Source organism: Epinephelus fuscoguttatus, linkage group LG22 (genome assembly GCF_011397635.1).
Source record: "Epinephelus fuscoguttatus linkage group LG22, E.fuscoguttatus.final_Chr_v1".
Lineage (NCBI taxonomy): Eukaryota > Metazoa > Chordata > Actinopteri > Perciformes > Serranidae > Epinephelus > Epinephelus fuscoguttatus.
The window spans coordinates 35,150,929-35,164,273 of NC_064773.1; the positions used below are offsets into that span (position 1 = coordinate 35,150,929).

The 13,345-nt window shown below is 42.1% G+C and overlaps 1 protein-coding gene across 1 annotated transcript in view; it reads right to left on the reverse strand.

Annotated features, from left to right (window-relative positions):
- The window catches only part of aebp2 (AE binding protein 2), a 50,058-nt gene extending 37,133 nt beyond the window's left edge, over nt 1–12,925 (reverse strand). The window contains exon 1 of the mRNA XM_049567123.1: nt 12,365–12,925. Coding sequence (XP_049423080.1) covers nt 12,365–12,876 — 512 coding nt within the window. The 5' untranslated portion in view covers nt 12,877–12,925. The remainder of the gene's footprint in view (nt 1–12,364) is intronic.
- Nucleotides 12,926–13,345: the final 420 nt, after the last annotated feature.

The following is a 13,345-nucleotide window of genomic DNA, read 5'->3' on the forward strand; positions in this document are numbered from 1 at the left end:
CTAAACGCAAACCGGATGGGATGGGATGGCATGTCGCTGCAGGATGCTGTGGTAGCCATGCTGGTTCAGTGTGCCTTTAATTTTGAATAAATCCCCAACAGTGTCACCAGCAAAACACCCCCACACCATCACACCTCCTCCACCATGCTTCACAGTGGGAACCAGGCATGTGGAATCCATCCGTTCACCTTTTCTGCGTCTCACAAAGACACGGCGGTTGGAACCAAAGATCTCAAATTTGGACTGATCAGACCAAAGCACAGATTTCCACTGGTCTAATGTCCATTCCTTGTGTTTCTTGGCCCAAACAAATCTCTTCTGCTTGTTGCCTCTCCTTAGCAGTGGTTTCCTAGCAGCTATTTGACCATGAAGGCCTGATTCGCGCAGTCTCCTCTAGTTGTTCTAGAGATGGGTCTGCTGCTAGAACTCTGTGTGGCATTCATCTGGTCTCTGATCTGAGCTGCTGTTAACTTGTGATTTCTGAGGCTGGTGACTCGGATGAACTTATCCTCAGAAGCAGAGGTGACTCTTGGTCTTCCTTTCCTGGGTCGGTCCTCATGTGTGCCAGTTTCGTTGTAGAGCTTGATGGTTTTTGCGACTCCACTTGGGGACACATTTAAAGTTTTTGCAATTTTCCGGACTGACTGACCTTCATTTCTTAAAGTAATGATGGCCACTCGTTTTTCTTTAGTTAGCTGATTGGTTCTTGCCATAATATGAATTTTAACAGTTGTCCAATAGGGCTGTCGGCTGTGTATTAATCTGACTTCTGCACAACACAACTGATGGTCCCAACCCTATTGATAAAGCAAGAAATTCCACTAATTAACCCTGATAAGGCACACCTGTGAAGTGGAAACCATTTCAGGTGACTACCTCTTGAAGCTCATGGAGAGAATGCCAAGAGTGTGCAAAGCAGTAATCAGAGCAAAGGGTGGCTATTTTGAAGAAACTAGAATATAAAACATGTTTTCAGTTATTTCACCTTTGTTTGTTAAGTACATAACTCCACATGTGTTCATTCATAGTTTTGATGCCTTCAGTGAGAATCTACAATGTAAATAGAGAAAACACATTGAATGAGAAGGTGTGTCCAAACTTTTGGCCTGTACTGTATAAGATAATAACATTAAAGATAAAATTAAATTGCAATACTTTTTCAAAACCTGATGATTTTACCTTTCTGTACATTTTGTATACAAATTTACAACCGCCTTACACAATTTACATTGTGCCCCTAAAGTTCTTTGTGCGCTCCTTACTTTTTCAACTTAGGAGCACATGTGCTCCTTGGGAAAAAAGGTAGCGTCAAGCTCTGCAATGTAGCACTTTTGGGAAACAAACACATCGTGCATCCCATGGACAGTAAAGCATTACTAGGTCATCATGGAAATGAGTGAATTCACTATTTCCTGTCACAGCAAAAGTAGCAACGTAAGATTTCGGCAATGTCTGTAGTAGTACCCTGCACATTTGTGAATTTGGGTACATTTTATGAACTTAAAAATATAAGGTTATTTGTCTATCAGCAGATCCAGGGACCTCTGTGCCACCCTGCCAACACCACCGAGCTTCAAAGAGCCGGATGAGAGTAAGCAGATGGACAGGTATTAGATCTGTGCAGAGCACCAGAAGCAAAACACAGACACATCACCAACAGCATGATAATAACATTCAACACACAAGTTTTACTCTCACTGGTTTATGTGGCACAACAAATACTTTCAAATTAAGTAAAGTCACACAATGCCACTGTTTCTGAACCCCCTTTTACGGCACCTGTTCCAAAGCCAGAATATAATGTTATGCCTCCTCACTGTGCTGTATATAAGGTACAACTGCAGAACAAGGGACAAATTAGTCTTGCTTTTAAGCTGCTATGGGAGGTAGTAACAATGCTAAAATGGTGTCTGTAAAAACAGGACACCCAGAAAGATGGGCTCATGGGCAGGATGGATGTGATGTTTTGACAACATGTTATGTGTGCAGCCCACTGTGGAAGATTTAAAAAGTAGCTGCTAGCAGTTAGTGGCTAACTCAAGGATGAAGAACAGCAAACAGTCTGCAAATTGGAAAAACGCTGAGGTCCAGGAGCTCCTTACCCTCCGAGCAGAGGATGAGATCAGCCGTCATATAACAGGGACAGTAAATGATTGTTGTTGCTATGTTATGCCATTATTATTGTTTATGAAGTGCTGTTGACGGTTTTTTATGTCGCACTTAAGGCCAACACTGCTGTGTTACATGTCATGTCCGTCACACCTCTTTTGATTCCATGAATCCAGTGTGATATCATCACACACCGAAGCAGCATGATGCCGCCATTGTTTGGTTCTGTGTAAAATTGCAAAGGAATGAAGGAATAAAGAAGGGACTTTGTATTGGCTCTTTATCTCTGTGCAAAAAGGGCTTATTATTTCAACATGGATGTGTTAACAATTTAGCGTTACAGAGAAAAATGACTGGGATGCACTAATACCAGCACATCATCAGTATCAGCGAATATTGGCTGGTGGATGCGTCTCCCAACTCTGCTAAGAGGTTGCTCCCGCAGACCACCAAGTAGAAACTGGAAGAACTGTGGGGTAAGGGGTGCTCATTGCAGTCAGATGACTTTGTTGCCACTGCAATAGACAGCAGGTAAATAAACATAAGGAATGAATGGCACAGGTGTGAGCTAATCAAGACATCTGCACCATAGTCAGAGATGCTTATTTACACTGGCACCAGTGCTCCCAATTATATTTTGAGGTCGCACAGATGAAATTTTGGTCATTTCTGCGACCAAACAGTTGCAATTTCGAGCCCTGTTTGATTGTCTTTTATGGTCAGCACTTTGTGTTGCATTATATGCACGAATTCTGCTATATAAATAAAGTTATTGTTATCAATAAACAGCCATGTAGGTGTGCACAGTACAGGTTTCACAATAGTGTTGCTTAAGTCATTTCCCACCTCACTGGCTTGACTGATGTTTATGTGCGTGTGGTGTGGTGAGGTGATTTCTGGCTAAGCTTCTGGATTTAACCCACAGTGGGTGCAGTTACATGATGACTTCTCATTCAGAATGAAATAAATCTGAATGAAGTAGTTTACATGGGAAATATTCATTCCGAATGAGGGTTTACATGGGAGATCAGTTTAAACACCATTTAAATCGCCTGTATTCAGGTCCGCACAAGGTTTGGGGTAGGGAAGGTTTCTGATTGGATAGGGGGCAGGGCGGATGTTACGTGTTTACGTTTACTGGAGGAAAACACTGTAGTCCTCCCTCCGGATAACAAGATGCTTGACGCCGCCATTCTTAGTGCCTTTTTCTGGTTTGTTTTGCTTATATTCTTGAAGCAGCAGTACGACAACAACCTTGTTCTGCTAATGCTTCGTCTGTTGAGGAGGAGAAGGGAGGTAGAAGGTCGAAGAAGGGAGACAGAAGACTGTGCTTTGGCGAATGGAAAACGGTGAGTGCAACAAGTCTGACTGCTCTATCTCAGCCCGATGTTATGCCCGCTATATACGTCATCGCACCAGAAGGGCAAGGAAACGAGCATGCACAGAAAGACCGGAAATGAACTTAAAGAGGAATGAGTGTATACAAGTGCGAGAAATTCTTTCATTTGGAATTAGAAACGAAATATTCCAGCCCTTTACATCAGATTGAATTTTCAATCACACTGGCCATTTTCATTCCGAATTAGGTGTTTACAAGATCACTTTTAATAGGAACAAACTTTCATCCCGAATGAAAAGGGAATTAAACTGTCCATGTAAACGTACTCACTGTCACTTCACAGAACAACATCGTCTAAAGACAAAGGTGGCATGGCAGTACCCAATATGCTTTTTTATAACTTTCTCTATTTTTCTATGTATTTTCATTTATGTAGGCCTAAAAAGCTTTTTAATACTTCTTTCCTTGTTTGCTGTATTTTTGGAGTGCCTGGATTGCGTTCCTGTGTACCCTGTTGTTTCTTATTCTCCATGAGCTGGCTGACACAAGGTTTTAATCTACGTTTCATTATACAGAGCAACCAGTCATCTCTCTCTTTTGCTAAAAAAAAAAAAAAGAGTATGTATCGGTATGTCATATGTCATTCCAATATTTCCATTTCAAGCCAATATCGTCTGATAGGATAGCGTGCTGATATTACCATGCATCCTGATGTCAGTCAAATCAGAATTGGTTGTTAAATATGAATATTCCCTTTTTTTCATAAAAAATTGTAAAGTTGGAATGGGCACAGCAACAGGCTCAGAGTGACAGCGGCATTCACCATAATGTAGTAAACAAGCTAACTGTGCTAAGGAGGGATCGGATATGTGCAACATTTTTTTCCGACACTAGATATCACACAAAAGCCACATACTATGTCGTGTTTAGTATCTGTGAGCTGTAAATTCACCACTTCTAGGCAGAAAAAATAATATTATCTCAGAGCCTTATGCTGTGTTCACACTACGAGTGACACACCAACAGCGTGCCCAGCTACAACATCACTGATTCGCTGCTGAATTATTGATGAAACGCTCATTAACATGGTTATGTCACCATGGGTTTGTGTGTGTCTGCTACCTGACACAAAGCACCTCAACTGAATGCTATATTAAGTTTGTATTTGGAAAATCAATCATGTCAATCATCATCATCATCAATCCATGTCTGAGCCCCATTTTAACATTACATCTCGCTGCCACATTGCATCCCTGTATGCGATGTACAAAGAGCTAGCCTAGCATCAGCTAACTAATAACACAGTACCACAGCTAAAAAAACAAAACACTTGATTGGTTGACACCTCACTGTGTTTTTGGAGAGCCAAAACAAAGTTAGGATCAGCCCAACTTTTGTTTGTAGTGCGCCACGCTAAAAAGTGAAAGGCGTTAAAGGGAAATTTCGGTTTATTTCAACCCGTCTCCTATCGTCCTAAATTTGTTTCAAGTGACTAGTGACATAGAAATAATAGTTAGCATGTTAGCCGTTAGACTAGATACAGCCGCAGTGTCAGGCTGTGGCTCAGAGGTAGAGCGGGTCGTCCACCAATCGAAAGATCAGTGGTTCGATCCCAGGCTCCTCCAGGCTGCATGTCGAAGTGTCCTTGAGCAAGATACTGAACCCCAAATTGCTCCCGATGACTGTTCCATCGGTGTGTGAGTGTGTTAAAACTGAGTAGCAGGTGGCACCTTGTATGGTAGCCTCGGCCACCAGTGTATGAATGTGTGTGTGAATGGGTGAACGTGACTCGTAGTGTAAAAAGCGCTTTGAGTGGTCACTAGATGACTAGAAAGGCGCTATACAAATGCAGGTCCATTTACCAAATGCAGGTCCATTTAAAACGTAAGTGAAAGGGCATACCTTCAAGTGCAAATTTAGTCCACTAAACAGGCTTTTTTTTTAGGATAAATGTCAGAGAACATATAGAAAACGACATGTAAACGCGTTGTCTTACCTTACCGGTGTGGTGCCATGTTTGTTTACCATCTAGCTCTGCTTTCCAAAGCGCAGTTGCACTTGAAGGTATGCCCGTTCACTTACATTTTAACAGGTCTGACGCTACGGCTGTATCTAGGCTAACAGCTAACATTATTATTTCTATGTCACTAGTCACTTGAAACAAATTTAGGACGATAGGAGATGGGTTGAAATAAACCGAAATTTCCCTTTAACTGTCATTAAAGGGATAGTGCACCCAAAAATGAAAATTCAGCCATTATCTACTCACCCATATGCCGACGGAGGCTCAGGTGAAGTTTTAGAGTCCTCACATCCCTTGCGGAGATCGGCGGGGGGAGCGGCTAGCACACCTAATTGCTGACGGCGCCCCAGACTAACGTCCAAGAACACAAAATTGAAACCACAAAATATCTCCAACATGCTCATCGGTAGTGATTCAAGTGTCCTGAAGCCCCAACATATAAAGTTGTATCGAAAAACGTCATTTGAACTCACTGTTTTTAGCCTCACTGTAGCCTGTAGCTCTGACTGCTTCTCTGTGATCCGTGCTCACGTGTGCGCGCTCAGGGTGATTGGTGATGCACGGTCTCTGAAGAGCAGCAGTCTCGTCAGTACTGATGTCCAGATTCTCAAGTGCAGGCATCGCCAATACCCAGTCTAAGCAGCAAAGACTTTCCTCATCCGATGGCATTTCTTTGCATTTGAAACAACTACACCACCAGGTTTCCAGTGCTCGACTCCGGTATTCTGCGGCTGGCTGAGGCTCATGAGCTGCAGTGGGCTGCTTCGTCCAGTAGCCTGGGTTCCGCGTCCGTATACTGGGGCTCAAACAAATACGGCTCAACAAAGAAATGCTGTTCCTCCTCAATTTCAAAGTCTTCAGACATGTTGGGCTGTCCTTTGCTAAAAGACCGTAGTGCAAATTATCTTTTAGCTACTGTGGTTACTGTTGTCTCTCTCTGCATGCATGTGTCACATGATGTAAACACGGGTAAGCAAAGCTCATGCTTTCGCCGGTCTCACGCAAGTGCGCACACGTGAGCGCGGAGCACAGAGAAGCAGTCAGAGCTACAGTGAGGCTAAAAACAGAGTTCAAATGATGTTTTTCGAAACAACTTTTTATGTCGGGGCTTCAGGAGACTTGGATCACTGCGGATGAGCATGTTGGAGATATTTTGTGGTTTCAATTTTGTGTTCTTGGACGTTAGGCTGGGGCGCCGTCAGCCATTAGGTGTGCCAGCTGCTCCCCCCACCGATCTCCGCAAGGGATGTGAAGACTCTAAAACTTCACCTGAGCCTCTGTCGGCATATGGGTGAGTACATAATGGCTGAATTTTCATTTTTGGGTACACTGTCCCTTTAAGGCAGATGAGCTGAGCATAAGCTGGTAAATAATACGTGTATTTACTTTACATGGAGCTATAATTAAGAATGATGCAAAATGTTTGCCTCATGTTACTTTCTGTTCATCAGTCGAAAAAAATCCTAAGTCATCTTTTAGGAATGGATGGTTACCGTAAACCAGTTCAGGCCTTGTTGCATTTAACAATAAGCTAACAGAGCAAGGCAAGCTAATTGCTAACATGCTTGGTTAACAAGAAAAACAACAAATACTTTGAGACGGCCGTCAGAGATGACAGAGATATGATCAATTTACACTGTCTGAGGTATAACAGGTGGTGTGTTCCACGTGTTTCATTTATAAATCGATCTAGAAAAGAGGATTTGCATACCGTTAGTAAACCATCCCATACTGTTACCATAGGAAAATGCCTTTTCCAGTTCAGTGCTGGAAGCTGTTCCTTTAATTCGCGCAAGGTTTCATGGGGGATAGGAATAAGGTGAATACAAGGCTGGGTTTATCTGTGTAAAACACCATGTTTGTGTTTAAGAAGATTTTTTTATACAACACACATAGGCTCTGGTATGTTAAGGCCCCAGTGGTGTATAATGCTTCCCAGTAGAAAAGGGGAGACAGGTCTGGCTGCAGACCTCAAGCCTCAGACCCCGCCTCCAGCATGGGAACCCATCTCCATCGTCAGGATCCATCCCGCCCCTTCCACCTAAAAGCTAATGGCATGCTTAAATAAAGACAGTACAGGGAAAGATCTCAGCCAATCATGTTGCTGTATTGATGGGAGCACTCGGCGGCACCCTACAGTAAACTTAATTGGTGTTGTGAAAGCATGTACAGTAAAGGTGTGCCAAAACACAGTTTTAGATCTAATTTGTTCAGCAAAGTCATTGAACTTAAGTGTTTTTCTGACCTAAGTTCACTTGAGCTTGCTAAAGTTAGTTAGCCATGCTAATGTCATTGGCAAACTAACGTTAATGTTGGCTTTTAGTTCATAAAAGTAGGTAAGAGTTAGATTACAGACAGGCAACGTGAAATATTATTATCCACAATGGTTAACTGTATGTGGAACACCTTCAATTTAAAAATCTGTCATAAGATTTTTTAGCCATTGTTATTATTATTAATTATTTTACAACAGATGCAACACACCATCCCTGTGCAACCACATAGCCTGCATTTTGGAAGAAACCACTCTGATTTTAACACAATAGCTTTACTTTTACTCAGGTATAACTTTTAGGTTATTCTTAATACACTGATTAAACAAATTTGTTCTGCTTTGTGTGTGTGTGGATCTTTTGCTTTTTGTAGTGGTACTGAAAGAAAAGTGTAGAGTAATGTGTATTTAAACTGGTATTGTACGAAGATTCTAAATGATGGTGTTCCAACAACCTGTTTCTGGAACATATTTTCTGTTACATCTCCCATCAGAGCAGGGTTAGCACAGCAGTTTAACGGTTTGTCTCATTCATGGAGGAGGCTGAAAATATCACCAAATGGTCAAGCTTTTCCTACCCGGAGTTCAGCCACCAGATTACTACTTAAAGATAGATTCCTTCCAGTGTGGTGTACTACACAGCTGGCCTTTTGTTTCTGGTATACTTAACCTACTGTCTAAATGATGGTGAATCAATCTGATGAAGCAGACATTAGCTGTGTTTGAGTGTCTTAGATATGGTATACCAAACCTACATTATTGATTATGAATCAGTCAAAACAAAGCACAGCTTATGTGGCATATGACTGTGAGAGGTCAGTTGAGATTTTTGATTTTTAAAAAATCCTAAGCCTAAAATTTTTTTGTGTCAAATCATGTGTACAGATGTGAAGCCCTGACTATATCTGACTGATCTGTAATGAAAGCTGTTGTCTGCCTATAGTTGAGCGAACAGGTCTGCTCTGCAGCAGCAAACTGATATGATGCTGATTTACATAGGAATTAATGTAAAATGGAGGTTGAACCATGAACATGAATTACAGATTGCCTGTAAAGCATATTAATAAATCAATCTATTGCAACTAAAACAACTGGAGACTGAAAACAAATTGATATATAGGTCTGATAACATTTTAATAAATTGACATCATATGGGACAGGATGCAAGTGTTTCTGTGACTTCCTGTACGGACTGAAGGCTGCTGGAAACTGTCGGGAAACTGTCAGACTTGACTGCGGCTTTTTGTCACCGCCTCCTGCTGCAGCCGCCTACTCTAGTCTACTTTCCAGGCAAGGCACAGTTCATCTTGAATGAGCCTATTAACAAGACAACACGATCTGTCATCGTCATCTGCATGTCAGCAGTGACTGCAGCTCCCGGTAAACGCGTTACATGCTTTACTGCATGCACAGCGGCTTTATGACCGGGTCTAATTCATGCTATGATGGGACTTTCTTGCCACTGGTTGCATACATCAATTTACGTGTGCACAATGTGCAGAAACATGCACCTGGTTCCCTAAATATTTGGACCAGCTCCCAAAAGGCTTTCCGTCTATGCCCCTCTCTTCTACGCGCGCCCAACGCCAATTATTATTGAGTCCTTTATTGACTATCTGGACGTTTTCCCTGGGTTCCGGGTTTCATTAACTTTCTTTCCATCTCCATTTAAAGCGCTTCTACCAGAGCCCGGCTACTGCCTGCGACTTATGCATGTATCCCGAATCAACTTTTTTTTTTTGACTTGCCAATAGGGCTGTCAACGAATATTCTAAATTCGAATTTGACAAAAAAAACTGGACCTTCGAATGTGAAAATTGATATTCAATTGTGGAGAGAGAAAAAAAACACCACCGCAGCTGTCCACTTTGCGAGTGGGTGTTGGCATCAGATTTCTCCAGCCGGGTCGACAAGCGGTTCTGCTCCCAGCTGTTGTCTCCCTCACCCAGCTTGACACGTCCTTCCAGCATCAACCTGAGTTTCTGGCTGCACGATATATCGTTTGAACATCACAATGTGCGCATGTGTGATAGTCACATCGCAGAACATGCAATGTTTTCTCCTTTTTTAGAACATGTAGACTTTTGTTTTGCTTCAGAAAAGCAGCTCTAAAGAAGGCTCTTTTCTCCGCTCCGCTCGCCTCTCTCAACACTAAGCAGCCCCTCCCCCTCTCATGCACATGCTGCAGTCACACACTGAAAATGAGCGACACGCAAGAGGGAGAAATGGTAAAGGAGGATTTATGCCTGGTACACACTACACGACTTTTCTGCCCGTTCTGAAAGTCACTATGTCACATTACACGATTGTGGAGTCATAAAATCGTGCAGTGACTTGGCCGACAGACATGACACACTACACGATGGTACACATCAATTATCAACAGTCGTCTTTCACGACGTGTGTGATGTCATCGGGTTATTCTTGTCCTATTTTTATTACTGTTGCTATTATTTCAGTCACTGTGTCTGTTCACGTGCCAGCCGAAATGTTGTTGTAGTCACCTATAAAGTGCCAGCAGACGGAAGGAGCTCCATTTGAAGTACCATATCCAAACATACAAGTCACCGAATCCTCCACAACAAGTTCCTGCAAATGTTTCACAATAAAAGCTTATTTAGAAAATGGAGAGATTCTCTCAGCCGAGGTTTTAAGGGGCTTTTAATTTGAAACAAATTCAAGAAGTGTTGAGTTTGAAATAACGGCGTGATCCATTAACTTTATCAAAGCAACGTGAGTGGATAAAAAGTAAAAATATAAAGATTCGGGGGTATTAATATATAAAGGCCCTTTTATAATGTAGTCTGTTTCATATGAAACTGGTAGCCTCTGCAGTTGTGGTGAGTAAAAGCACTGCCACTATTTTTAAATTTTCTTAGTCAGTCATCTGGTGAAAATTCTTACATTTTTAATACCACAATATATATTGAAAAAAAAAAAAAAAAAAAGAAAAAAAAAATCAGTAGACTGCTTTATTTATTGACGATAATCGCAATAACTGGTGCAATATAATACAGTGTATTATATAAAATATAACATAATACTATATTACATTATGCAGTGGCATTAAAATATTATTTATTGATAAGAAAGCACCATAAACATGGGTCCTGGCAATGGAGATGGATCCCAGCGCTGGGGGTGGGGCCTGAGGCTGGAGGTCTGCAGCGGGACACTATTGGAAAATGGACTGTTCCAAATAATAAATTGAAGCTGCGTTTAAATCTAGGTGCACAACCTAACGCATTGAGGGACTGACGCTGACCGGAAGTCATTCATTCCAATGGAGCTGAAAATGACGGATAGTAACGGACTAGCGTGCAGCACGGCAGTGGTTCCGTTGACCACTGGACCATGGAGGCGTTGGATATTTCCTACTCATGCATTGACAACACGGGAGAAACAGAGCGTTACGGTTCCGGAAGTAGGAAAATAATTGCAATCACAGTTGCAAACAAACAATATCTCATTTATTTATGCAAAAGAAAAATAAGCATGAGCTTTTTTCCCCCCACAATTAAAAGTGTATGTTGACCATAGGTTGGTTTCTATGCAGTTGATAATTTATCTATATTTTCGAATTTTGCGCTCATTTCCATAGCCCATTTTGCGCCTATGTATCAGCTCTTTCAATAGTACACTACTCAACTCGTCTCAGTTCAGTTGTTACAGTGACAGTCAACATGAGACATCTTCGCAGGAAGATATTGCTAGCTCTTCTGCTAGGTGACTTTGCTAAAAGCATTCGCCAACAGCACGCTAGCTAGCCGCCCGCATCTGGCCAGGTCCATCAACGATGGAACCTCGCGGTGTTGTTCTGGGGGTGGGGAATGCGTTGAGGAAACACTCCGTTAAAACAGGAAAAATAGGTTGTGCACCCAGCATAAAGCAGGTGATAGGAACATAGCCAAAACGTACCCACCAACAGGAGCCCGCATTGGCCAACATAGCCCTACATCAGAAAGGGGAGGGTATGTTGACGCAAACCAATGGCATGGAAGCATTAATTGTCTAAACATCTTAAGACTTCAGAAATGTACTTGTTAGCATGGCATTTTCTGTTTTCTTGCCCATTTGACACTTTAAGACAATGTGTTTTTACCTGTTAAGACAAACAAAGTTGCCATATTAATAAGGACGTCAATATAGACATTTAGAGAGCCATGGGGCTTTCGATAATTTTCTGTTCCCTTAACAGACAAACAAATTTGACTTATTAATACAAACATCAAGATAGATGTTTAGAGCCCTTCCGCGTTACATAATAATTTGATTACTACAGAAGACACTTGATAATGGCTAAAATTAAGGTAGGGAAAAAAGAGGATATACTAATATCAGTATTGGTTATTGGTCACATGAGTTGTTACACATCGGCATATCGGCAAAAAATTAATACCGTGCATCCCTACTTTAATAAGGCTAACGTTCACGAAATGTTTCATGAATCAAAAAATTGTTTGCTGGGTAGCCCGGCGGAAGCGAAGCAATTTACCCTGTAAACAAATGGGTAACACTTAAGAACAGTGAACTTAGCATCATATTGTGACCTCACACCACCTCCTAGTTGTTCTAGAAATCAGCATAAGGCCTCTTCATACTACTCACTACTTCAACAGACCTGTCTTCTGAATCCATCCGACTAAGCGGCTCTCCATCCGACGAGGTCAGTTCCACGCTGGCCCGTCTCTTGATGCCGTGTTCGGCTTTCTCCGTGGTCTTTGTGCGGTCGGTAGGCTGTGAGGACACGTTCTCCCCCTCTCTTTGTTCTTGTTTCAGCACCCGGGAGCCCTCTTGTGCGGAATCAGTGCTACTCGCCAAACTCCCCTGTGTGGGACTTTTCCCCGGTTCAGATAGTTTCCCGTCAGGTTTCCCTTCGGCGCTGTCGGTCTTTTCGGTGGGTAAAACTGTTTCTGTGTCGGCGTCTGGAACAGAGGGCAGGTTGCCCCCGTGCGCCACCGCCGTACTACGACCACTGTTCATGTCCATTCTTCCTCTGTTCTCAACGTTGTCGCCCGGTTCCTGTTTGGGGTCCGGCACGGCCTGTTCCTCCTTGCCTGTTTCTCCGGTGCCGTTTTGACCTGACGTCGGCTGAGAATCGTGTTCGGCCCCTTCGCTCGTTATTTGAGCCATTTTCAAACAGCACGTAAAGATATTTCTGTGATGTTCCACTCGAAAAGTTGCCCTCAAGCTGCCCTTCTTCCTCCACTCACACTCTCCGCTACAAGCGTAAAACACAGCAGGGGGTGTGCATGACGTCGGGCTTGTCTATTCAATATGATGTCTCACTCTGTAGGTTAATTTAACGTGCATCCAACAATAACTGTGCCATTAGTGTTGAATAAGGTATCGCACATCTTTCGACACAGTGGTACCTACAAAATTAGTTCATTCATTTTTTCTTCTTAGTTTATAATCTTAAATAATGACTTTTGTGTCACTTATAAACAAAAAACTCCACTCCGACTTTGCAGTGTAGACTCTTTTTTTTTTTTATAAACACCTGCATTAACCAATATAAAACATTTTAAATTAATATGTATACATTGAGCTAATTACTTAAAAGTGATATTCATTGAATAATACTAGTTAGCAGCCCTTG